Here is a 26,798-nt window from a genome sequence, read left to right as displayed (position 1 = left end):
AGCTGTTTCTTCCCCCAGCAACGAGCTAATGAGCTAATGGCTAATGGAGCTAATGTGTTAAAGACTGTGATCTAAGAAAACCTGCTTTATAACACTGTCCATGTAAAATACAGTCGTGGCCAAAAGTTTTGGAAATGACACAAATATTAATTTCCACAAAGTTTGCTGCTTCGGTGTCTTTACTTATTTTTGTCAGATGTTACTATGGAATACTGAAGTATAATTACAAGCATTTCATAAGTGTCAAAGGCTTTTATTGACAATTACATGAAGTTGATGCAAAGAGTCAATATTTGCAGTGTTGACCCTTCTTTTTCAAGACCTCTGCAATCCGCCCTGGCATGCTGTAAATTAACTTCTGGGCCACATCCTGACTGATGGCAGCCCATTCTTGCATAATCAATGCTTGGAGTTTGTCAGAATGTGTTTGTTTCTTTGTCCACCTACTTTTGAGGATTGACCACAAGTTCTCAATGGGATTAAGATCTGGGGAGTTTCCTGGTCATAGACCCAAAATATTGATGTTTTGTTCCCCGAGCCACTTAGTTATCACTTTTGCCTTATGGCAAGGTGCTCCATCATGCTGGAAAAGGCATTGTTCGTCACCAAACTGTTCCTGTATGTTTGGGAGAAGTTTCTCTCAGAGGATGTGTTAGTACCATTCTTTATTCATGGCTGTGTTCTTAGGCAAAATTGTGAGTAAGCCCACTTCCTTGGCTGAGAAGCATCTACACACATGAATGGTCTCAGGATGCTTTACTGTTGACATGACACAGGGCTGATGGTAGCGCTCACCTTGTCTTCTCCGGACAAGCTTTTTTCCAGATGCCCCAAACAATTGGAAAGGGGATTCATCAGAAAAAATATTTTTACCCCAGTCCTCAGCAGTCCAATCTCTGTACCTTTTGCAGAATATCAGTCTGTCCCTGATGGTTTTCCTGGAGAGAAGTGGCTTCTTTGCTGCCCTTCTTGACACCAGGCCATCCTCCAAAAGTCTTCGCCTCACTGTGCGTGCAGATGCACTCACACCTGCCTGCTGCCATTCCTGAGCTAGCTCTGTACTGGTGGTGCCCCGATCCCGCAGCTGAATCAACTTTAGGAGACGGTCCTGGTGCTTGCTGGACTTTCTTGGGTGCCCTGAAGCCTTCTTCACAACAAATGAACTGCTCTCCTTGAAGTTCTTGATGATCCGATAAATGGTTGATTTAGGTGCAATCTTACTGGCAGCAATATCCTTGCCTGTGAAGCCCTTTTTGTGCAAAGCAATGATGACGGCATGTGTTTCCTTGCAGGTAACCATGGTTGACAGAGGAAGAACAATGATTCCAAGCACCACCCTCCTTTTGAAGCTTACAGTCTGTTATTCGACCTCAATCAGCATGACAGAGTGATCTCCAGCCCTCGTCAACACTCACACTTGTGTTAACGAGAGAATCACTGACATGATGTCAGCTGGTCCTTTTGTGGCAGGGTCGAAATGCAGTGGAATGTTTTTTGGGGGGATTCAGTTAATTTGCATGGCAAAGAGGGACTTTGCAATTAATTGCAAGTCATCTGATCACTCTTCATAACATTCTGGAGTATATGCAAATTTCGATCATACAAACTGAGGCAGCAGACTGTGAAAATTAATATTTGTTCCATTCTCAAAACTTTTGGCCACGACTGTAGAAAGAGAGAGAGAGTGTGAGAGAGAAAGAAAGATAGATAGATAAGTTAAGGTGGGAAGTTTACATACACCTTAGCCAAATACATTTAAACACAGTTTTTCACAATTCCTGACATTTAAACCTTGTAAAAATTCAGTTTTACGTCAACACTTTATTTTAAGAATGTGAAATGTCAGAATAATAGTAGAGAGAATGATTTATTTCAGCTTTTATTTCTTTCATCACATTCCCAGTGGGTCAGAAGTTTACAAACACTAGAATTTGGTAGCATTGCCTTTAAATTGTTTAACTTGGGTCAAATGTTTTGGGTAGCCTTCCACAAGCTTCCCACAATAAGTTGGGTGAATTTTGGCCCATTCCTCCTGACAGAGCTGGTGTAACTGAGTCAGGTTTGTAGGCCTCCTTGCTCACACGCTTTTTCAGTTCTGTCCACAAATTTTCTATAGGATTGAGGTCAGGGCTTTGTGATGGCCACTCCAATACCTTGACTTTGTTGTCCTTAAGTCATTTTGCCACAACTTTGGAAGTATGCTTGGTGTCATTGTCCATTTGAAAGACCCATTTGCAAGCAAGCTTAAACTTCCTGATTGATGTCTTGAGATGTTGCTTCAATATTTCCACATAATTTCCCATCCTCATGATGCCATCTATTTTGTCAAGTGCACCAGTCCCTCCTGCAACAAAGCACCCACCACAACATGATGCTGCCACCCCCGTGCTTCACGGTTGGGATACTTTTCTTCGGCTTGCAAGCCTCCCCCTTTTTCCTCCAAACATAACAATGGTCATTATGGCCAAACAGTTATATTTTTGTTTCATCAGCCCAGAGGACATTTCTCCAAAAAGTACGATCTTTGTCCCCATGTGCAGTTGCAAACCGTAGTCTGGCTTTTTTATGGCGGTTGTGGAGCATTGGATTCTTCCTTGCTGTGCGGCCTTTCAGGTTATGTCGATATAGGACTTGTTTTACTGTGGATATAGATACTTTGCACCTGTTTCCTCCAGCATCTTCACAAGGTCCTTTGCTGGTGTTCTGGGATCGATTTGCACTTTTCACACCAAAGTACGTTCATCTCTAGGAGACAGAGCGCGTCTCCTTCCTGAGCGGTATGACGGCTGCGTGGTCCCATGTTTATACTTACGTACTATTGTTTGTGTATGTACATTTCTGACCCACTGGAATAGTGATACAGCGAATTATAAGTGAAACAATCTGTCTGTAAATATTTGTTGGAAAAATTACTTGTGTCATGCACAAAGTAGATGTCCTAACCGACTTGCCAAAACTATAGCTAACAAGAAATTTGTGGAGTGGTTGAAAAACTAGTTTTAATTACTCCGACCTAAGTGTATGTAAACTTCCAACTTCGATTGTAGATAGATAGTTAGCAATTTAGCTAATGGGCTAATAGATAATGGAGTTTGTATGTGCTTGTATGAGAACCTGCTACAACATAGATACGTTCATACACAACTAGCAAACACAAGAATCGGCCACTTTGGGTAGTTAGTTTAGAACATGTTTCCGCTGTAATGTGGAGATTCCCTCATTAGGCTAATCCCTAACGGCTAATTGTAGTGCATCAGTGAACACCTGTAGTACAACACAGAAACAACAGGCCAAGTACAGCAACATTTTACAGAACACACTGCTGTTCTGTTTGTCCCGAATCCCCATCCATACAAAACACCTCTACAAACAGGTCGTTCCCCCTAGCATCTTCTGTTTTCGAACATTTACGTTAAAATGCAGAGGTGAGTAAGACGTCCAATGTGTTCATTACACATGGCAAATAAACTTCAAACTTGGTAAAGTATTTATTTAAAATAAAGTATTTCACATAATGATGCCTTTAGAAGTTCGGTTCAATTACAAAACGTGTTCAGACTAGTCTACCTTCTCATCAGTCAGTTGACTGTCCTCATTGTATTACAGACACTGTAGAAAACAGAGCAGGTTGACTGGGCTTCTATTGTGTGCAGGCTACTGCTATCTAGTGGTGTGAGGCTCCATTGCACAACCAGGGTATCTATTTCTCCCAGGCCAGAGACTGACCTCTATTACAAAGCCAAAAACCAGTTACATTTCTCAATAGTACACACTTGGCATAAATAGTGAGAGAAGAGTACAGCCAACAATGTTCCATTAGGTTACGATAGAGTTTCATTAGAATGCCTATCATTTAATGCTACAATTCGCCTAAGAACTGATACTGAAAAACCTACGCTCTTTCTCTCCCTCTCCCTCCCTCTCTCTCTCTCTCTCTCTCCCTCTCTCTCTCTCTCTCTCTCTCCTGTTCTCTCTCCTGTTCTCTCCCTCTCTCCCATTCTCTCTTTCTGTCTCTCTCTCTCCCATTTTCTCTTTCTCTTTCCCGCCAGCTACCCAGCTGAAGTGTGACTGTGGCAGCAGCAGATCAGTGCAGCAGTGGTGGAGGGAGGGATGGTGGGATGGAGGCACGGAGGGATGAGATAGATGAGTGATGAGGCAGTGTTTGGGTTAATGACAGGACGGGGTGTTAAACCTGAAGTGTTTAATTAACGCTACAATGGGCCTGCATGTAACCCTGCCGCCCATTCTGCCTTGATTGAGACCTCAGTCCTCACACGCACATGCACGCGAATGCACATGCACGCACACACACACACACACACACACCTCCTGCTGTACATCTGCAAAAGAACGAGGGAGGAGAGAGGAGCGAGGGGTGGAAGGGAGGTAAAGTGATAATGCTCCGCCACAAACACAAGATTGCTTTTTTTTCTCCCTCTAAACTCCATTTTCCGGGTCACTGCTATTGAATTCATTACTGTCTATGAAGAAAACATTGGGGTGGAGGAAGGAATAGTGCTCTCTCTCTCTCTTTCTCTCTCTTCCCCTCACTGAGGAGTTGTGACTAGAGAAAGCTAGGGGCCAGGGGCCTAGGAGGAGGGGATGGAAGAAGGAGGAGGAGAGGGGAGAGTAGTTTAATATGTGACATCTTTATCTAGTTTTAATTTCGGTCATAAATATTGAATGGTTTATTTGCTCATCTGCAGCTGTCTGCTCTGCTCTCCACATCTCTCTCTCTCTCTCTCCCTCTCTCTCTCTCTCTCTCTCTCTCTCTCTCTCTCTCTCTCTCTCTCTCTCTCTCCTCTCTCTCTCTATCTCTCTCTCACACTCTCTCTCTCTCTCTCTCTCTCACTCTCTCTCTCTCTCTCTCGCTCTCTTTCTCTTACCCCCCCTCTCTCTCTCTATCTCTCTCTCTCTTTCTCTCTCTTTCCCCCTCTCCCCCTCGCTCTCTCTCACTCTCTCTCTGACTCTGCCTCTCTCTTTCTCACTCTCTCCGTTATTTAATTTGTTCTATCCTAGCAGCATCTCTCCAGTCTGTTTTATTCTCTTTCTCTTCCTCCAGGCCAAGCCGAGGCAATAGCATTAGATAACGATTTTTCTATTTTCAAATTAACTCAAAATGGACTTAGCAGATAGAAACAGGAAAAGCCAACCTCTGGTACAACTCTATAGATTAATATGAATAAACAACTGTTTGAAAATTGCTACATGACCAAATAGTGAATCCAATAAGCCACTCATCTTGTAAGACAATAGAGAGATGGAGGGATGGAGTAGTAGTAGTTCCTTGGTCTTAGGAGGATGGAGTCTGCTCTTTTCTATCCGAAGCGCGATAGCGCTTTCTGCCACTAGCGCTTCCCACTGTGAGGGGTGACAGTGTGCATTCTGGGAGATCACCTGCTTCCTCCCCTCAGTCCCCCAGTGAGTCAATAGGCGCCATATGACAGCAGCTCACCCATCACCCCGGCACCCAGCGCGGCGACTGAGGCCGCTGCTAGAAATTTGCTTAAAGCCCATACCAATTAACTTCAGCCTGTCACGCCGGATACGAGCCGGATACGGGCAGCCAATGGGTGAGGGCCCTGTGTGCCTATTTGGCTGGCTGTCAGTCTGCCTCGGTGCGGGCACAGAAGAGAAGAAGGGAAAGCTCAGCTGTTCTATGGATGGAAGAGAGAGGGAGAGAAAGAGCAGGAGAGAGAGGGAGAGGGAGAGGGAGAGAGAAAGAGAGAGAGAGACACACACACAGAGACAAAGAGGGAGAGTTAGAGATAAAGAGAGAGAGAGGGTGCGAACGACAGACAACGAGACCGAAAGAGAGTCAAAGAGAGAGATCAGTGGAGGAGAGGAGTGAAAAGGAGGCGTTTCTTCTCTTTTTAAAGTGTATAAATCTGCAGCGATTCAGGTCTCTCTCTCTCTCTCTCTCTCTCTTGGTCGGTCTCGGTCTCCCTCCTTAATGATGATGTCAATCTGTGAAAAGGCTTGGCACACATTGGAGCTGTCATGGGCCCATCCATCAGACAGGGGTTTGTCAAAGGAGCCGGGCCGCATAGCTCAGAGTAACGAGGCGCGCACAATGACAGCAAGCCCCCATTTGCATAGAAAATGACCCTCTTCTCTTTGGGAAAGTGATAGCGAGGATGAAGGGGATGGATGGTGTGTGGGAAAGGGGGGAAGGAGGGGGGGGGATAAAGAGATTGTTTTTGGCCATTATGGGTGTTTGTTGTTGAAGTGCCTTGTTGTGAGTCGTGAATGGTTGTTGAAGTGCCTTGTTGTGAGTCAGTGTGAATGGTTGTTGAAGTGCCTTGTTGTGAGTCAGTGTGAATGGTTGTTGAAGTGCCTTGTTGTGAGTCAATATGAATGGTTGTTGAAGTGCCTTGTTGTGAGTCGTGAATGGTTGTTGAAGTGCCTTGTTGTGAGTCAGTGTGAATGGTTGTTGAAGTGCCTTGTTGTGAGTCAATATGAATGGTTGTTGAAGTGCCTTGTTGTGAGTCAATGTGAATGGTTGTTGAAGTGCCTTGTTGTGAGTCAATGTGAATGGTTGTTGAAGTGCCTTGTTGTGAGTCAATGTGAATGGTTGTTGAAGTGCCTTGTTGTGAGTCAATGTGAATGGTTGTTGAAGTGCCTTGTTGTGAGTCGTGAATGGTTGTTGAAGTGCCTTGTTGTGAGTCGTGAATGGTTGTTGAAGTGCCTTGTTGTGAGTCAGTGTGAATGGTTGTTGAAGTGCCTTGTTGTGAGTCAGTGTGAATGGTTGTTGAAGTGCCTTGTTGTGAGTCAGTGTGAATGGTTGTTGAAGTGCCTTGTTGTGAGTCAATATGAATGGTTGTTGAAGTGCCTTGTTGTGAGTCATGGTTGTTGAAGTGCCTTGTTGTGAGTCAGTGTGAATGGTTGTTGAAGTGCCTTGTTGTGAGTCAATATGAATGGTTGTTGAAGTGCCTTGTTGTGAGTCATGGTTGTTGAAGTGCCTTGTTGTGAGTCAGTGTGAATGGTTGTTGAAGTGCCTTGTTGTGAGTCAATATTAAATGGTTGTTGAAGTGCCTTGTTGTGAGTCAATATGAATGGTTGTTGAAGTGCCTTGTTGTGAGTCAGTGTGAATGGTTGTTGAAGTGCCTTGTTGTGAGTCAATGTGAATGGTTGTTGAAGTGCCTTGTTGTGAGTCAGTGTGAATGGTTGTTGAAGTGCCTTGTTGTGAGTCAGTGTGAATGGTTGTTGAAGTGCCTTGTTGTGAGTCAGTGTGAATGGTTGTTGAAGTGCCTTGTTGTGAGTCAATATGAATGGTTGTTGAAGTGCCTTGTTGTGAGTCAGTGTGAATGGTTGTTGAAGTGCCTTGTTGTGAGTCAATGTGAATGGTTGTTGAAGTGCCTTGTTGTGAGTCAGTGTGAATGGTTGTTGAAGTGCCTTGTTGTGAGTCAATGTGAATGGTGTGAGCGTTGACTGGGATAGAAAAGGACAAGTCTTTGATGATTTCTCTCTTTCATTTCAAAGTGGAGATTGAGAACGATAATAGTTTGGTCGTTTGTTGCTGTTTCAAAATGTATATTTGTTTAATCCTCAGCTAATGTGTAGCTATAGCTATCTCTATATATTTCAATTCTACTCAATTAAACCATGTCACTTGATTAGGTTGATTAGTTTAGTGATAAATCCAAGCCCAGTAGTTTATGTTCAGAGTGGTTGCCTCAGCTCCACATCCCCAGAACACAGAGGTACCACACACCATTGGGGCCCAAGCCCCTCACATGCACTTTGTCCTCTTTCTTTTCTCGCCCAAATGAGACATTGAGTAATCCGGTGGGTTTTTCAACTTGTTTTTATGAACTTACTCGAAGGCTATACACTGACTTCATCTGCTAAACAAACACACACCCACACACTCACACTGCTACCTCTACATCTACCGCCCCTCCCACTGTGTGCTGGGAAGACAATGGTTAAAGATACACATTAACCCAGCCTGTTGTAGTGGCTATTCAGACACTAGTGCCATCTGGTCTGACTGGATTGTCCTTCTCCCTTCAGAGACGGGACAGTGAGGGTCAGATCACCTGCGGGGATAGGGCAGAGTACATTACAAAGTGCTGGTCTATAATGAAAGTGTGTGTGTGTGTGTGTGTGTGTGTGTGTGTGTGAGAGAGAGAGAGAGAGAGAGAGAGAGAGAGAGAGAGAGAGAGAGAGAGAGAGAGAGAGAGAGACAAAAAGAGCGAAAAGGGGGCAAAAGAGGGAGCGGATGTGAATGGGCGCACGTGCACCAACCCTAACTCTGTATGCCCCTGTGTGGATAGTGGTGGGGGTCCTCCTGTTCCTCCTCCTGAACAGAGCCAGGGGACAGTAAAGGTGTCAGCGCCATGATGGAAAGAGTGCTCCTCCACGGGACATCAGCAGCTGCCAGCCAGCTTTCCAGCAGCTTGTCCCTGCATGGTCCCCCTGGTCACGCCACACTAGCCAGTGGTCTGGCCAGGGGTAGGACTGGTTAAGATAAAGGACCGTAAGGGCTGGACCCTCTATTGGTCTAGAGGAGTCAAGAGGTGGGAGGTCAGTGTGAGGAAGGTCAGATTATAGGTGCTTGAGTGCACGCTCAAAAGCATAGACACACACACTTCTGAAATACAAGTGCCGCATACAGCTGTGATGCAGCTGCTCAGATTAGCTGAAGTCGGGCCACCAGGACAACTATCATGGAGGGAAATTAAAAGCCATACCATGGATACTATTAACACAGACTAAAACAGGAACTCTCCAAGTCTTGTGACTCGCAATACCCTGAACTATGTCTCGTTATACAGTTCTAACCAAGCAGAGGCTCCAGCACCTAGTTTTATCTAACTCAAACAACTTATTTTGGACTAGAACGTTCACCATCGTCAGCAGTACCTCCTTTACAATTGTCAAATCTAAACAAATGCTACCTAAACAAACACTCCAACACTACCTCTGCACCAGCAACAATGTCTGGTTCGTAACTACCCTTTAAATCAAGCTTTATTAGCACAAACCTCTGTCCAAATCTCTCTTCAGTTGGATAGTTCAGCTTCCACGAGTCCAGTGGATGAATTGTGTGTGTGTGTGTGTGTGTGTGTGTGTGTGTGTGTGTGTGTGTGTGTGTGTGTGTGTGTGTGTGTGTGTGTGTGTGTGTGTGTGTGTGTGTGTGTGTGTGTGTGTGTGTGTGTGTGTGTGTGTGTGTGCATGTTTGAATAGGTAGCATCATTAATCACATGCATACCAGAAAAGACAGTTAAAAGCCTACTAGACAGTACACTTGGCAGACTTCCTTATTACATTGTCATGGACCAATAAGCATCAAGCCCCAAACCCGCTTTTATCCAATCAAACAGCTGGCTTCCCCGGGTCGTTAGGGAGGTGACGAATCAAAACGCTCCATACTCGGCCCGTTGCCCGGCGCCGCCTAATCTCACCAATGGGAGCACTGCGCTCTTGTAATCCAATTATAGAGCAGATAAGCGATTTGTTAGACACTGTGTGTTGGTCTGGCAGCTAGCCAATCTGGTGGGTCTGTCTGGTTGGTAATAGCGTGGCTGGGGATAGGAGCAGAGAACGAGCACAGGAATAGAGATGAAAACACACACACAAGAGCAGGATGATACAACAGGAGGGTGTAATGTACTAGCAGCAATAGCAGGATCAATACATTTTCATGCAGGGTTTCTCCAGCGGTCTTTTGGAGAATGAGTCTCATTGATGCCATGCTGCATGATGACTCTGTAGCACAGGGACTATTATTATGCTGATTATTGGGTTGTAACAGCAGGTTGACCAGCTCATCGTGGGAACAACCCCTGTGTTAATTACGAGAACAGTTGTAGACGCAATAGGCATGACTTCTGCACGTTAATTCCGCCATAGGCCTGCTGTGAAAACTGGTGGATATATGCATAATATATGGGTAATCAAATCAAACCAATGTTTATTGGTTGCGTTCACAGATTTGCCGATGTCATGGCGGGTGAAGAGAAAGGCTTGTGTTTCTCGCTCCAACAGTTCAGTAATACCTGTCAATACATAAACAAAACACACACATAATCCAGAACAATTAATAAATGAAGAAATATCAGAATGAGCAATATCAGAGAATATAAATATGTAACGTGTAGAGATAATGCATACAGTGGTGTGTATAGACTGAATGGACAGCGTATGATCAGAAGAGATGGCTACACCAGTAGTTATATAGGATAGAGCCATGACTAGAATACAGTATATACATATAAAGTGAGTAAAACATTATGTAAACATTATTCAAGTGACCAGTCTTCAATTACTCTATGTACCACGCCTTCGGAAAGTATTCAGACCCCTTGACCTTTCCACATTTTGTTAGGTTACAGATATATTCTAAAATTGATCCAATCTTTTTTCCCCTCATCAATCTGCACACAATACCCTATAACGACAAAGCAACAACAGGACTTTATCAATTCTTGCTAATTTATACAAAATAAAAACTGGAATATCAAGTATTCAGACCCTTTACTCAGTACTTTGTTGAAGCACCTTTGACAGCGATTGCGGTCTCGAGTCTTCTTGGGTATGACGCTACAAGCTTGGCACACCTGTATTTGGGGAGTTTCTCCCATTCTTCTCTACAGATCCTCTCAAACTCTGTCAGGTTGAATGGGAGTGTTGCTGCACAGCTATTTTCAGGTGTCTCCAGAGATGTTAGATCGGGTTTAAATCCAGGCTCTGGCTGGGCCACTCAAGGACATTCAGAGACTTGTCCCGAAGCCAATCCTGTGTTGTCTTGGCTGTGTAATTAGGGCTGTTGTCCGGTTAGAAGGTGAACCTTTGCCCCAATCTGAAGTCCTGAGAGCTCTGGAGCAGGTTCCCATCAAGGATCTCTCTGAAACTTTGCTCCGTTCATCTTTCCCTCAATCCTGACTAGTCTCCCAGTCCCTGCCGCTGAAAAACATCCTCACAGCATGATGCTGCCATTACCATGCTTCACCGAAGGGATGGTGCCAGGTTTACTCCAGACGTGACGCTTGGCATTCAGGCCAAAGAGCTCAATCTTGGGTTCATCAGACCAGATAATATTGTTTCTCGTGGTCTGAGTCTTTAGGTGCCTTTTGGCAAAACTCCAAGCAGGCTGTCAAGTGCATTTTACTGATGAGTGGCTTTCGTCTGGCCACTCTACCATAAAGGCCTGATTGGTGGAGTGCTGCAGAGGTGGTTGTCCTTCTGGAAGGTTCTCCCATCTCCACAGAGGAACTATAGAGCTCTGTCAGTGTGACCATCGGGTTCTTGGTCACCTCCCTGACCAAGGCTCTTGTCCCCTGATTGCTCAGTTTGGCCGGGCGGCCAGCTCTAGGAAGAGTCTTGGTGGTTCCAAACTTCTTCCATATAAGATTGATGGAGGTCACTGTGTTCTTGGGAACCTTCATTGCTGCAGACATGTTTTGGTAAACTTCCCCAGATCTGTGCCTCGACACAATCCTGTCTTGGAGCTCTACCTTGTATAGACAGGTGCGTGCCTTTCCAAATCATGTCCAATCAATTTAATTTACCGCAGATTGTAGAAATTGTAGAAACATCTCAAGAATGCACAACGGAACAGGATGCACCTGAGCTCAAAGGGTCTGAATACTTACGTAAATAAGGTATTTCTGTTTTTATTATGGGGTATTGTGTGTAGATTGCAGAGGATTTTTATTTATTTAATACATTTTTAGAATAGGGCTGTAACGTAACAAAATGTGGAAAAAGTCAAGGGGTCTGAATACTTTCCGAAGGCACTGTACATAGGGCAGCAGTCTCTAAGATGCAGGGTTAGAGTGCCAGGTGGTGCAAGGGTTGAACAGTGACTAAAGATAGTGGCGACTTTAACAGTCTAATGGCCTGGAGATAGAAGCTGTTTTTCAGTGTGTCGGTCCCAGGTTTAATGCACCTGTTCACCTTCTAGACGGTAGCGGGGTGAACTGTCCATGGCTCGGGTGGCTGAGGTCCTAGATGATCTTCTTGGCCTTCCTGGGACACTGAGGGCTGTAGATGTCCTGAAGGGCAGGCAGTGTGCCCCGGTGATGCGTTGGGCTGACCGCACCACCCTCTGGGGAGCCCAGCGGTTGCGGACGGTGCAGTTGCCGTACCAGGCGGTGATACAGCCCGACAGAATGCCCTCAGTGGTCCATCTGTAGAAGTGCGTGAGGGTCTAATATGTCATAGACAACAAGCTATATGTCTAATGTACATTGAAAGGTTTGAGAGGAAGCAAAGCGACCAAATGTCCAATCAACTGGTCAGAATGGAGTGAGCAGGAGGGGTGGATAGGATAATGATGTGTTAGCTCTGTAGCTACATCACTCTGTCCTGTTGGGATGAAGGACAATCTGTTTAGAGACAGACAACATATCCCACTTAGAGAGACATACTGTAGGCTGCTATTTACCTAAGTGCAAGTGTACAGACATGCAAACTGATTCTGCATTTGAAGACTAGGCCACTTCCCATTTCCCGTAGATGTGGCAGTGTGTGAACACCTTGTTCTTGACACGATAGGACTTAATCATATCCTCTTCTCTCTTCGGAAAAGCACTGTACTGAACATAATTAGATGCTACATCACCTCTGAAAGGGGGTGTGCGTGTGTTCGCATACTGGTGCATGTCTGCGTGAGTTCTTGCCTGTGTGTCTGTGTGTGTGTGTGTGTGTGTGTGTGTGTGTGTGTGTGTGTGTGCATGTGTGTGTGTGTGTGTGTGTGTGCATAGCAAATCTTATTAAGAACACTTTCCTTCAAATCCACCCTGTTTCCCTCCACTCACTCTCCACCACCGCTCTCTGAAAAAAGCCCCTCCGAGACGCCTTCCCAGCAGCCTCTGTAACTAATGACAGCCCTGGACAGATCTGACAGTGAGCTGTGTCTGTATATTGTGCTTAATATCATCATAATAATGAGAGCAAATTAGAACAATCAATTTCCACGGGCTGGTGCTTGCTTGGACGAGAAGAGGGAAGTGACAAGGGGTGATCCATCATTCCACGGACCAGTCACATTAAGGGGAGCGCCGGGGAGTGTGGTAGGGGCAGGTGGGCTGGTGGCCAGTAACAGCCAATAGGGACGAGGCTGAGGAGAGCGAGGAGGGCAGGGCTAGGAATTAGATGCAGTGTTCTAGAAGCAAGCGTTATTTCAGCTGTGGTATGGACTGGACAGTGGGTGTGTGTGTGCGTAATTTTTTACAGTATATACTTTGCTCTCCATGACAAAAGGCCGTTTAAATGACAATAACGTTGTGTTAACACAATCAACTACTTTACCTCCAGCCAGCAACAAAACTACCATCACTCTATATTTTAACACACATCACCAATGACCTTGCTCTCACCTTAGGACCCCCTCCAATTCAAAACGACACATTCTGAAAACCATGACATTGAGTTTTAATTTCAAATCTATTTTTCTCTGTTGAGAGACTCAGTCAGTCGCTTGACAGCACGTCACCATTGCGACCCCAGTCGGGGGTTCCCCGGCCCGTCTGCAGGGGCTGTGTAATGCTCCGGGTGTCGTGGGTGTGGAGTCAAATGCAGGAGACAGAGAGTTCAATGCTGCGCGTCTTTTAATCGCACCAATGCACCACAGGGTGCTCACAAAAACGTTACGTTCCCAAAACACAGGGAATCAAAATGTACAATGGGAAACAATCCCGACCGGACACTAACACGTGCCTATACCACAGAGCCGAAGGTTACATAGAAATAATCCCGCACAACAACCAGGCGGGCCGGCTGTCTAATAAAGACAAACTAATTAAACATTCACAGGTGCTACCACTCAACATACAAGGAGGGGAAGGAAAAACAATCAGTGGCAGCTAATAGGCCGGTGACGACGACCGCCGAGCGCCACCTGCCCGGGAAAGGGAAACACCCTCGGTCGGACTCGTGACAGTACCCCCCCCCTGACGCGTGGCTCCCGCAGCGCGCCGACACCGGCCTCGAGGTCGCCCCGGAGGACGAGGCGCAGGGCGATCCGGATGGAGGCGATGGAAATCCCTCAACATGGAGGGATCCAAGATGTCCCCCACCGGTACCCAGCACCTCTCCTCCGGACCGTACCCCTCCCAGTCCACGAGGTACTGCAGGCCCCTCACCCGGCGTCTTGAGTCCAGAATGGCCCGGATCGTGTACGCCGGGGACCCCTCGATGTCCAGCGGGGGGGGGGGGGGGACCTCCGGTACCTCACTGTCCTGCAGGGGACCAGCTACCACCGGCCTGAGGAGAGACACATGAAACGAGGGGTTAATACGATAATAGGAAGGGAGTTGTAATCGATAACACACCTCGTTTATCCTCCTCAGGACTTTAAAGGGCCCTACACACTGCGGACCCAGCTTCCGGCAGGGCAAGCGGAGAGGTAGGTTTCGGGTCGAGAGCCAGACCCTGTCCCCCGGTACAAACACGGGGGCCTCACTGCGGTGGCGGTCAGCACTCCTCTTCTGCCGTCCACTCGCTTGTCGTAGAGATTCCTGGACGGCCCTCCAGGTCTCCTTGGAGCGCTGTACCCATTCCTCCACCGCAGGAGCCTCGGTCTGGCTCGGATGCCATGGTGCCAGGACCGGCTGGTACCCCAACACACACTGAAAAGGGGACACGTTAGTAGAGGAGTGGCGTAGTGAGTTCTGAGCCATTTCAGCCCAGGGAATGTATCGTGCCCACTCCCCTGGCCGATCCTGGCAATACGACCGCAGAAACCTACCCACCTCCTGGTTCACTCTCTCCACCTGCCCATTACTCTCGTGGTGATAACCGGAGGTCAGGCTGACAGAGACCCCCAAACGTTCCATGAACGCTCTCCATACCCGGGACGTGAATTGGGGGCCCCGATCAGAAACGATGTCCTCCGGCACCCCGTAGTGCCGGAAGACATGGGTGAATAACGCCTCCGCAGTCTGTAGGGCTGTAGGGATACCGGGCAACGGGAGGAGACGGCAGGACTTAGAGAACCGATCCACAATCACCAGAACCGTGGTGTTCCCCTGAGACGGCGGGAGATCGGTTAGGAAATCTATGGACAGATGTGACCATGGCCGCTGTGGAACAGGGAGGGGTTGTAGCTTCCCTCTAGGAAGGTGCCTAGGAGCCTTACTCTGAGCGCACACTGAACAGGAGGAGACATAACCCTTAACGTCCTTAGCCAACGTAGGCCACCAATACCTCCCCTGAAGGCTCCCCACTGTCCTCGTCACCCCAGGGTGACCCGAGGAGGGTAGGACGTGAGCCCACCGAATCAGTTTGTCCCGAACACCAAGCGGCACGTACCTTCGCCCCGCTGGACACTGAGGAGGCGCGGGTTCAGCCCGTAACGCCCGCTCGATGTCCGAGTCCACCTCCCATACCACTGGGGCTACCAGCTTCGAGGCGGGAAGGATGGGAGTAGGTTCGGTGGACCCATCCTCCGTGTCATAAAGGCGGGACAGTGCGTCAGCCTTCACGTTCTGGGAGCCCGGTCTATAAGACAAAGTAAATCGGAACCGGGTGAAGAACATGGCCCACCTTGCCTGACGTGGGTTAAGTCTCCTAGCTGCCCGAATATACTCCAGATTCTGGTGGTCGGTCCAGATGAGAAAGGGGTGTTTAGCCCCCTCAAGCCAGTGTCTCCACACCTTCAGAGCTCTAACCACCGCTAGCAACTCCCGGTCCCCCACATCATAGTTACGCTCCGCTGGGCTGAGCTTCCTTGAGAAGAAAGCGCAGGGTCGGAGTTTTGGTGGCGTACCCGAGCGCTGTGATAGCACGGCACCCACCCCAGCCTCGGACGCGTCCACCTCCACTATGAATGCTAGAGAGGGGTCCGGATGCGCCAACACGGGCGCATCAGTAAACAGCGCCTTCAACTTGTTGAATGCTCCGTCCGCCTCTGCTGACCACTGCAAACGCACCGGGCCCCCCTTCAGCAGTGAGGTAATGGGAGCCGCTACCTGGCCAAAACCCCGGATAAACCTCAGGTAGTAGTTGGCAAAATCCAGAAACCGCTGCACCTCCTTTACCGTGGTCGGAGTCGGCCAATTACGCACGGCCCTAATGCGGTCACCCTCCATCACTACCCCCGAGGTGGAAATGCGATATCCCAGAAAAGAGACGGCTCGTTTAGAGAACACGCATTTCTCAGCCATGACGTATAGGTCATGCTCCAGCAGTCTACCAAGCACCTTGCGCACCAGAGACACATGCGCGGTGTGAGTGGCCGAGTAGATCAGAATGTCATCGATATAAGCCACCACTCCCTGCCCGCACAGGTCCCTGAGAATCTCGTCTACAAAGGATTGGAAAACGGCTGGAGCATTCTTTAACCCATACGGCATGACGAGGTACTCATAGTGGCCTGATGTAGTACTAAATGCGGTTTTCCACTCGTCTCCCTTCCGAATACGCACCAAACTATACGCGCTCCTGAGATCCAGTTTTGTGAAGAACTGCGCTCCGTGGAACGATTCCACCACCGTAGCGATGAGAGGTAGAGGGTAACTATACCCCACTGTGATGGCGTTTAGACCTCTATAATCGATACACGGACGCAAGCCTCCCTCCTTTTTCCTCACAAAAAAGAAACTTGAGGAGACGGGTGAAATGGAGGACCGAATGTACCCCTGTCCCAGCGCCTCCGTGACATATGTCTCCATTGCCAACGTCTCCTCCTGGGACAGCGGGTACACGTGACTCTTGGGAAGCGCAGCGTCTACCTGGAGATCTATCGTACAATCCCTTCCCGGTCGATAAGGTGGTAATTTAGTCGCTTTCACTTTACTGAAAGCGATTGCCAAATCGGCATACTCGGGGGGAATGCACACCGTGGAACCCTGGTCTGGACTCTCCACCGACGTGGCACCGATGGAAACTCCCAAACACCTTCCAGAACACTCCTCTGACCACCCCTGGAGAACCCCCTGTCTCCACGAAATTTTAGGATTGTGCCGGGCCAGCCAGGGAGTCCCCAGCACCACTGGAAACGCAGGCGAGTCAATAATAAAGAAACTGATACGCTCCCTATGATTCCCCTGCGTCACCATGTCCAGTGGGACCGTGGTCTCCCTGACCATCCCTGACCCTAATGGCCGGCTATCTAGGGAGTGCACGGGGAAAGGATAATCTATCGGCACCAGCGGAACCCCTAACTTAAGGGCGAGTCCGCGATCCATAAAGTTCCCAGCTGCGCCTGAATCGACTAGCGCCCTATGCTGGGAAGAGGGAAAAAAGCGAAGGAAAAAAGTTAAGACAAACATGTGGCCAACAGGGGGTTCTGGGTGAGTTTGATGCTGACTCACCTGGGGTGACCGAGAAGCGTTCCGCCTGCCATCTCTACTCCCAGACGGACCCCCCCAGCACCGATCAGACGTGTGTCCTCTCCGACCACAGTTGGTGCAGGGAAGGCCTCCTCCTCCGGTACCCCTCGGCGCAGCCCCTCCCAACTCCATCGGAATGGGAGCGGAGGGGCTGGGTGGTGGAACGCACAGGACCCTCTCCGAACGCCCGCGGGCAGCCAGCAGATTATCCAGTCGAATGGACATGTCAATCAGCTGATCCAGTGACAGAGTGGTGTCCCGACACGCTAACTCCCGGCGGACATCCTCTCGGAGACTACACCTGTAGTGGTCCATGAGGGCCCTGTCGTTCCACCCAGATCCGGCTGCCAAGGTCCGGAACTCCAGCGCGTAATTCTGGGCGCTCCTCCTCTCCTGCCTGAGGTGAAATAGTCGTTCTACCGCCGCTCGGCCGTCTAGAGGGTGATCAAACACGGCGCGGAAGCGACGGGAAAACTCTGGGTAGTGCTCCCGCGCTGAGTCTGGACCATTCCAGACCGCGTTCGCCCATTCCAGGGCACGACCCGTGAGGCAGGAGATGAGGACACTCACCCTCTCTTCTCCTGAGGGAGTGGGTCTGATGGTGGCCAGGTATAGCTCCAGCTGGAGCAGAAACTCCATCATAAGCCCTCGGTAGCGTCAGACGGAGGGTGCTGGAGTCGGGAGATGGGGAGTCCGGAACCGTGGGTGCCGAAGGTGGAGAGAGGAGCCCACTCCTCTCCCATCTGTCCATTCTCTCCATCACTTGATCCATCGCGGATCCGATCCGATGAAGGACGGTGGTGTGGTGGAGAACCCGTGCCTCCATCGATGGGAGAGGGTTGGCTGCTGCTCCTGCTGACTCCATTCAATTTGATAGGTGCGGGATTCTGTAATGCTCCGGGTGTCGTGGGTGTGGAGTCAAATGCAGGAGACAGAGAGTTCAATGCTGCGCGTCTTTTAATCGCACCAATGCACCACAGGGTGCTCACAAAAACGTTACGTTCCCAAAACACAGGGAATCAAAATGTACAATGGGAAACAATCCCGACCGGACACTAACACGTGCCTATACCACAGAGCCGAAGGTTACATAGAAATAATCCCGCACAACAACCAGGCGGGCCGGCTGTCTAATAAAGACAAACTAATTAAACATTCACAGGTGCTACCACTCAACATACAAGGAGGGGAAGGAAAAACAATCAGTGGCAGCTAATAGGCCGGTGACGACGACCGCCGAGCGCCACCTGCCCGGGAAAGGGAAACACCCTCGGTCGGACTCGTGACAGGCTGTGTGTGCAGACGGAAGCAGCAGCCTAGGGGTTAGAGAGACAGGGAGCAGCACCGTTTCATTCCCCATCATCTGATCTACCATAACGCTCCATTGCACCAGGCTGTGACAATACCTCACAGTGAACTGTCACCAGACCTTTCCTTGAAAATGGTTGTGGAAAACAGGCCTGTGCGTGGCTGAATGTAACGTTTAAGGTAGTTCTCTGAAGATGTTTACAGGAGGTGAAAGTTCACCTCACCTAAAGATATGATTTAAAGGGGCAATCTGGGACTTAAACAACAAAGCGTTCTCCCGACACTGTTTTGGGGGTAACAGCTAAGAATTTGTGCACACAACACCTCAAATGGTTGGAGCCTACCAGATTAGAAGTGCAGTTGATGGAAGTTCAACAGAGAAACCCACTATTGAACATGTAGTCTAGAGCAGTGGAGTGGGCCCTGTTCAAAAGTAGTGCGCTACATAGGGAATAGGGTGGCGTTTGGGACACTGCCCTAGTCATGATGAAGGTTGTGTCTGATCTTGCCTGATTGACGACCCAAACGTAAAATATGACCTGTATTGTGACTTGTCAGGGCTGAAAAATATGATAACACTATGATGCACCATAACCAAAGACAGGAAACATGTTCAAGCATATTTATTCATATAATTTACATACATTTGAATACAAAGCGACAAAGGACTTCTTACTCAACCCTCTACGATATACAATAGATGTTGCAGCAATAGTTAAAGACATTCAAATATTCCAAATGTGAATACAATGGTTCTAAACAAATCTATACAGTTACTTTGATACTCGGAGCGTATGTTCAGTGGCTTGCGAAGGAGTATCCACCGCCCCTTGGAATTTTTCCTCTTTTGTTACCTAAAATAACTTGAGCGTGCATAACTATTCACCCCCCCCCCCCCCCCCCAAAGTCCATACTTTGTAGAGCCACCTTTTGCAGCAATTACAGCTGCAAGTCTCTTGGGGTATGTCTCTATAAGACTGGCACATCTAGTCACTGGGATTTTTGCCCATTCTTCAAGGCAAAACTGCTCCAGCTCCTTCAAGGCTGATGGGTTCCGCTGGTGTACAGCAATCTTTAAGTCAAACCACAGATTCTCAATTGGATGGAGTTCTGGGCTTTGACTAGGCCATTCCAAGACATGTAAATGTTTCCGCTTAAACCACTTGAGTGTTGCTTTAGCAGTATGCTTTGGGTCATTGTCCTGCTGGAAGGTGAACCTCCGTCCCAGTCTCAGATCTCTGGAAGACTGAAACAGGTTTCCCTCAAGAATTTTCCTGTATTTAGCGCCATCCATCATTCCTTCAATTCTGACCAGTTTCTCAGTCCCTGCCATATGAAAAACATCCCCACAGCATGATGCTGCCACCACCATGCTTCATGGTGTTCTCTGGGTGATGAGAGGTGTTGGGTTTGCGCCAGACATAGTTTTTTCCTAGACAGCCAAAAAGCTACATTTTAATCTCATCTGACCAGAGTACCTTCTTCCATATGTTTGAGAAGTCTTCCACATGCCTTTTGGTGAACACCAAATGTGTTTGCTTATTTGTTTCTATAAGCAATGTCTTTTTTCTGGTCTCTCTTCCGTAAAGCCCAGCTCTGTGGAGTGTACAGCTTAAAGTGGTCCTATGGACAGATACTTCAATCTCCGCTGTGGAGCTTTGCAGCTCCTTCAGGGTTATCTTTGGTCTCTTTGTTGCCTCTCTGATTAATGCCCTCCTTGCCTGGTCTGTGAGTTTTTGTGGGCGGCCCTCTCTTGGCAGGTTTGTTGTGGTGCCATATTCTTTCCATTTCTTAATAATGGATTTAATGGTGCACTGTGGGATGTTCAAAGTTTCAGATATTTTTTTATAACCCAACCCTGATCTGTACTTCTCCAGAACTTTGTCCCTGACCTGTTTGAGGAGCTCCTTGGTCTTCATGGTGCCGCTTGCTTGGTGGTGCCTCTTGCTTAGTGGTGTTGCAGATTCTGGGGCCTTTCAGAACAGGTGTATATGTATATACTGAGATAATGTGACAGATCATGTGACACTTAGATTGCACACAGGCGGACTTCATTTAAGTAATTATGTGACTTCTGAAGGTCATTGGTTGCACCAGATCTTATTTAGGGGCTTCAAAGTGAAGGGGGTGAACACATATACACGCACCACTTTTCAGTTTTTTTATTTATTTTTGAAACAAGTTATTTTTTAAATTTCACACCACCAATTTTGACTATTTTGTGTATGTCCATTCCATGAAATCCCCCAAAAATCAATTTAAATTACAGGTTGTAATGCAACAAAATAGGAAAAATGCCAAGGGGGTTGAATACTTTCGCAAGGCACAATATAAATATATACAGTAGCAGTCAAAAGTTTGGACACACCTATATTCCACAAATTAACTTTTATCAAGGCAGACCTGTTAAATTAAATGAATTCCAGGTGACTACCTCATGAAGCTGGTTGAGAGAATGCCAAGAGTGTGCAAAGCTGTTATCAAGGCAAAGGCTGTTTAACACTTTTCTGGTTACTACATGATGCAACTCAATATTAGGAAGGTGTTCCTCATGTTTTGTACACTCAGTGTGTACTGTATATATCCTCCTACACACTTTCTTGTGCATATCTGTTTAACATGTACGATATAACGTACGATATATAACTTATCTTGCTTCGGAATATGGAATGACTACTACAGTAGCCACATTTACAAACTCTCTTACGCAAAAGAGAGAAGGAAAAAAACATAAACAAGCAAACTCAAGTTATTGGTTCTCTCTTCAGCTAAGCAAGGTAAACATGATCAAAGACACTGTAACACTTGGAGCACCTTCTTATGAAGCCTTATAAAGGATCATAGCACCTTATAATGTGCTATGGATATGTTGTTAAGGCATTATAAGACCTGAAAGGGTTTCTAAAACTATACCATTCACGTGACGTGTTCTGAACTCATTTTCTGTCAAAACCAGTGATCAGGAAAATGGTAAAGTCAGACACTGCATTCATATCATGATACTGTTGCTGTGTCATTAAATAAATACATTCTCTCTGTACTGTACATTGTCGGGAAAGGTTTTCAGCCAGATTGAGAAAAGACATTCAGCGTGATTCACGGAGAGAGAGGCACGTGTAACTGAGAGGAGAGTGAAACCTAATGGTTGTAGATGTGCTGACTTCCAAACAGCACATAGAGTCAATGTAGGTTACTGTACAACTGGTGACAATAAATGTTACATTTTGGAACGGTATGGAGATAGATTTCTGTCCGAAATTGTTTTTCATTTACATAAATATGGACATAATTCAACTTATACGCCTTTGAGAAAACATTAAAACAGATTTGGATTTGCAAAAAGGGAATTTTGGCTTTTCTTCAACTAACTTTTAACCTAAAGCCAATATGATGGTGACATTTTATGTTGATTTCACATTGACTTCACGTTAGTTGACGACTCAACCAAATGGAAGTCAAAAATAGACGTTTAACTGTGTCTGTGCCCAGTGGGGTGTTTTCAGATCAGTACAGATGAAGAGACACTTTAAGACTACTGACGTCTGTGCCCAGTGGGGTGTTTTCAGATCAGTACAGATGAAGAGACACTTTAAGACTACTGACGTCTGTGCCCAGTGGGGTGTTTTCAGATCAGTACAGATGAAGAGACACTTTAAGACTACTGACGTCTGTGCCCAGTGGGGTGTTTTCAGATCAGTACAGATGAAGAGACACTTTAAGACTACTGACGTCTGTGCCCAGTGGGGTGTTTTCAGATCAGTACAGATGAAGAGACACTTTAAGACTACTGACGTCTGTGTCCAGTGGGGTGTTTTCAGATCAGTACAGATGAAGAGACACTTTAAGACTACTGACGTCTGTGCCCAGTGGGGTGTTTTCAGATCAGTACAGATGAAGAGACACTTTAAGACTACTGACGTCTGTGCCCAGTGGGGTGTTTTCAGATCAGTACAGATGAAGAGACACTTTAAGACTACTGACGTCTCTCTCTCTCTCTCTCTCTCTCTCTCCCTTTCCCCTTCTCTACTTCTTATTCTCTATCACTTCGTACTCCAGCTCGACGGCACCATAGCCGTTCATCTTGGCGAGTTTGAGGCTGTTAAAGACGCCCAGTTCGCTGCTCTCCTCCTCCAGCATGCCGTTCCTGGCCGCGAACATCTGGCTGATCTCTACAAATGTCTTGTTCTTGGTCTCGGGGACGATGAAGAAGACGTAGGCCGCCACTGCCGTGCACACGCCAAAGAACACCAGGTAGCAGTAGGCCCCTGCCGACATCTGGGGGGGGGGTGGAGAAAGAGTTGTTTGTTGAAGGAATTGAATGGATTATTAGAGGGAACAGTAACAGAACACGATGCGAATTGGATCTTCAGACGATGACACTTATTTAATTCAAACATTTGCTACTATTTGCTAATGGACTACTGCTATACTACTTGTATACCACTAGTATACTACTAGTACTACTGCTATACTACTAGTATACTACTGCTAGACTACTACTTTCCTACTACCATACTGCTAGTATACTACTACCATATTACTACTATACTACTGTTTTACTACTACAGATGAGTTGGAGTGGAGTTTGAGGGAATAGGGAGCTGGATCGAGAGCTGTCGTGAAAAAGGCACGACTAAAATGCCAACAAATCAAATCAAATCAAATCGTTATTTGTCACAGACACATGGTTAGCAGATGTTAATGCGAGTGTAGCGAAATGCTTGTGCTTCTAGTTCCGACAATGCAGTATCCAACATGTTCCAACAGTTCCAACATGCAGCGGTAAAACGTGTGTACAGGGGTAATTATAGGCCAGTAGTTCTGACCTGTAGGAAGGGGAAGACAAAGCCGATGGTGAAGTTGGACAGCCAGTTGAGGCATCCAGCCACGGTGTAGGCAGCCGGACGATGGGACTGTTTAAACAGCTCTGCTGTAATCAGGAAGGGCACTCCAGCTACACAGGGACAGAGACACAGAGACACAATGAGACACATGGGCTGCATTTAGACAGGCAAACCCAACTCTGATCATTTGTTCCACGAACAAGTCTTTTGACCAATCAGATCAACTCTGAAAAAGATCTGATGTGAAAAGATCTAATGTGATTGGCCAAAAGAACAATTAGTGGAACGAATATCAGAACACAGCCATAGTCTACAAAGGTATACTTCTCAAGCCATGATAGAATCACATCATGGGCTACTAGTTATAGTCACATGTGAAGTTGGGCAAACTACCAAACCACTGATACTGATAACAGCAAGACTTTAGAGTAAGGATAGTACATTGAGGGTTGAAACCACCATTATATTCCCTCGGTGTAAGACAGATGTATGATCTTAATTTGATCCGTATTGTCACAGCCAAATAATCCTGCAGCAACCGGATTTTAACATTTAGTCCATTATATTGCCTTGATTGGTGGTTAGGCTATTAGCTGGCCAAAAAGGCTACATGAAAAGTACAATATTGTTAATATAACCATGTCACGAAGCTCACCTGAAAATTCTCAGCAACAAAAGAGGGTTCAAATTAAGGTCCTACATCTGTATCTCAATATGTTAACTCTATAACATGTAGAATCTATAGACGGTTTCATTGCTCCAAATATCTCAGTCATCATGGTTAGAAATGAGAGATATTATGAATGAGGAATAATACATTAGTAAAAGCCTAATGATGAAAGTGTGAAGTTAAGTCCTCATTATTTGAGCATGATAATGACATGGGGAGAAGGCTTGATAATATAGTCAATAAGTAGGGCTCTGCAATTTGTCTACATCTGCAGTACTGTGAGCTCCTTCACATTGTTTATGCAAGTTTTTTGTCTCAAGGAGGCATATTCATCACACACACACACACACACACCAAAATATTCATTATGAACAATGAGCCATTGAAAATCTAATTGCGGCAAACAGAAAATCCTCATCTGAGCTTGATGTATGGATTTTGGCTGCTTGACGGATTACATTTAAACTGGTGTTGGTCTAATTCATCAGGCTTATAGCCACCATCAACATTCTAATAAACTGTTGCGTTCAGCCGACGAGCCCCAAACAAATGGGTGTAAGAATGGATGTTCCTGTTACCGTGGCAATTATGATTTCCTCATTTAGTGGATTAATGAAATACAATAGAGTAGCTATTTATGTTGGGTAAACAGTGAGGCTGCCTTTCCTAGGGCACTTCTACATTCCACCACCAGAGAGCAGTGTTTCCTAGTTAGAAAATAACTGGCTGTGTCTATTGGATAAAGTGGAAAGTTCAAAGTGCTATAGGTATCCTGGAGGTTAAGAGTACTGGGTCAGCAACTGAAATGTTTCTGGTTCGAATCCCTGAGCCAACTTGGTGAGAAATCTGTTGATGTGCCCTTGAGAAAGACACTTAACCATAGTTTCTCTGGATCACAGCATCTGCTAAATAACTTAAATGTACTTCTTAGAGTAGCATTATAGCCCCTTGTGCTAAAAGAGGAAGTACCCACTCTTCTATTGAGAGCGATATACGTCCTGAGTATAGAGCCTTGTTTTGAAGGAGAGAAACAGAGAGAGAGAAACAAACAAGCAGACCACCAGGGTAGATGTCTTACCTGGTCCTATACAGAAGCCAGCGATGATCCCCACCACACAGGCAACACTGATGTAGTGGGACTTAATGGGCAGTGAATGGAAGCATAGGACAGTCAATATCAGAGACCATAGGACAGTCATCACATTACAAATAATAATCGACTGACTGGTTACTGATTGTACTCATTAAAGAGACAGTCAAAGACACGGAGACAGTAACTATCAACAAAGAGAGTCTGCACGATTCAGACTAATAGTAATGAAGATGGCATTGTTCTTCTATAAACTGACCTGAAATCAGATTTTCACTTTTCACAGAAAATGCAGAATTCCAGGTCTGGTGAACTGATCCTAGACCTGTGTCTATAGGGGAAGATTGATGGGTAGATGAACGTACCTGGAACATGAGGGAGAGTGTGATCCCTGCACAGCAAATTCCCATGAAGGTGAATCCACCAATCATCAGAGGTCTTCTGCCCAGCCGTTCAATGGTGAAGCACTGGAGGCGGGACAAAGGAGAACAAGTTACTTCTATTGGCCAACGGCTTAACATGTCAATGTTATGCTTCTGCATGGGAAAAATGGCAAACTGCTACCCAGAGACTGTGTTTCTTGGAATAGCTCAGCACCCAGTAGTATGTCCACTGACCTATATGTCTCTTTAGAAAATGTAACCGTGGGCTGCATCCCAAATGACACCCTATTCCCTTTGTAGTGCACTACTTTTGACCAGGGCCCAAAGGGGGATATATAGGGAATAGTGTGCCATTTGGGACATACCCAGTCTGATCCAGAGCCATACTGTATAGAATGTATACATAATTTACTATATCTAATATAGCTCTGGTTTGACTATAGTATCTCAGTGGATATATGCTTAACAGTTCCTTATAGCTAAAGTACAGCCTTATAGCTAAAGTACAGGCTTGTCCAAAAGGAGTGTTGAAGTGAGTATTACCACCAGCTACCAGACAATAATAATAACACCTCAGACTAGAGTAGGCTAGCTAATGTTAGCCTGGTTAAACCAGACTGAATGCTTCACTCACCTATGAGAGCAGTTTTCAGTCTGGTGAACCAGGCTAAGCTAGCATGCTCAGCTGTTGTGCTCACACAGTAATCCAATGACAGCTTGCTTACCCCTACGCATCCAGCGATAACCTCGATGGCTCCGGTTCCAACCGTGGTGTACTGGATCTGAGGGACTGGGATACCTGCGTTCTCAAAGATGGCGTTGGTATAGAACCAGATCTGAAGAGAGAGAGAGTTGTAGATAAGTAGCTGAACTGTGAGTAGTGAACATGTACAGTGTTGAATACATACTGTATGTAGGGCTACATCTTTGTCGCGTTGTTCTTTGAATACTCCATTGTTCAGTTTTCTGGGCTGTACAGTGCTCACATCATCATCATCATCATCAACACCAACATTAGTAACTGAGTGTACATATTAAATAACCTGGCTAAACAAATATGCAACGTTCAGCTAACGGTCATTCTTAAAGCTCTTATTACTCATGGCTGATTCATCATAATTGCTGTCACAACCATCCTAAATCCCATCTGTCAAATCAGATACATTTAATAAATGCTGTGGTCCAGCATGTCAACATTGGCTTATAGTTTTCCCAGTGAAA

General features: G+C 46.4%; 1 protein-coding gene across 1 annotated transcript in view; it reads right to left on the bottom strand.

Annotated features, from left to right (window-relative positions):
- Positions 1–22,592: 22,592 nt before the first annotated feature.
- The window catches only part of LOC139369589 (solute carrier family 2, facilitated glucose transporter member 9-like), a 34,212-nt gene continuing 30,006 nt past the window's right edge, over positions 22,593–26,798 (bottom strand). Inside the window, exons 8-12 of the mRNA XM_071108839.1 lie at positions 26,303–26,413; positions 25,560–25,661; positions 25,183–25,243; positions 23,417–23,544; positions 22,593–22,865 (exon numbers count right to left, since the gene is read on the bottom strand). Coding sequence (XP_070964940.1) covers positions 22,614–22,865; positions 23,417–23,544; positions 25,183–25,243; positions 25,560–25,661; positions 26,303–26,413 — 654 coding nt within the window. The 3' untranslated portion in view covers positions 22,593–22,613. The remainder of the gene's footprint in view (positions 22,866–23,416; positions 23,545–25,182; positions 25,244–25,559; positions 25,662–26,302; positions 26,414–26,798) is intronic.

Source organism: Oncorhynchus clarkii, chromosome 17 (assembly GCF_045791955.1).
Source record: "Oncorhynchus clarkii lewisi isolate Uvic-CL-2024 chromosome 17, UVic_Ocla_1.0, whole genome shotgun sequence".
Lineage (NCBI taxonomy): Eukaryota > Metazoa > Chordata > Actinopteri > Salmoniformes > Salmonidae > Oncorhynchus > Oncorhynchus clarkii.
This window is presented reverse-complemented; position numbering and strand designations above follow the sequence as displayed.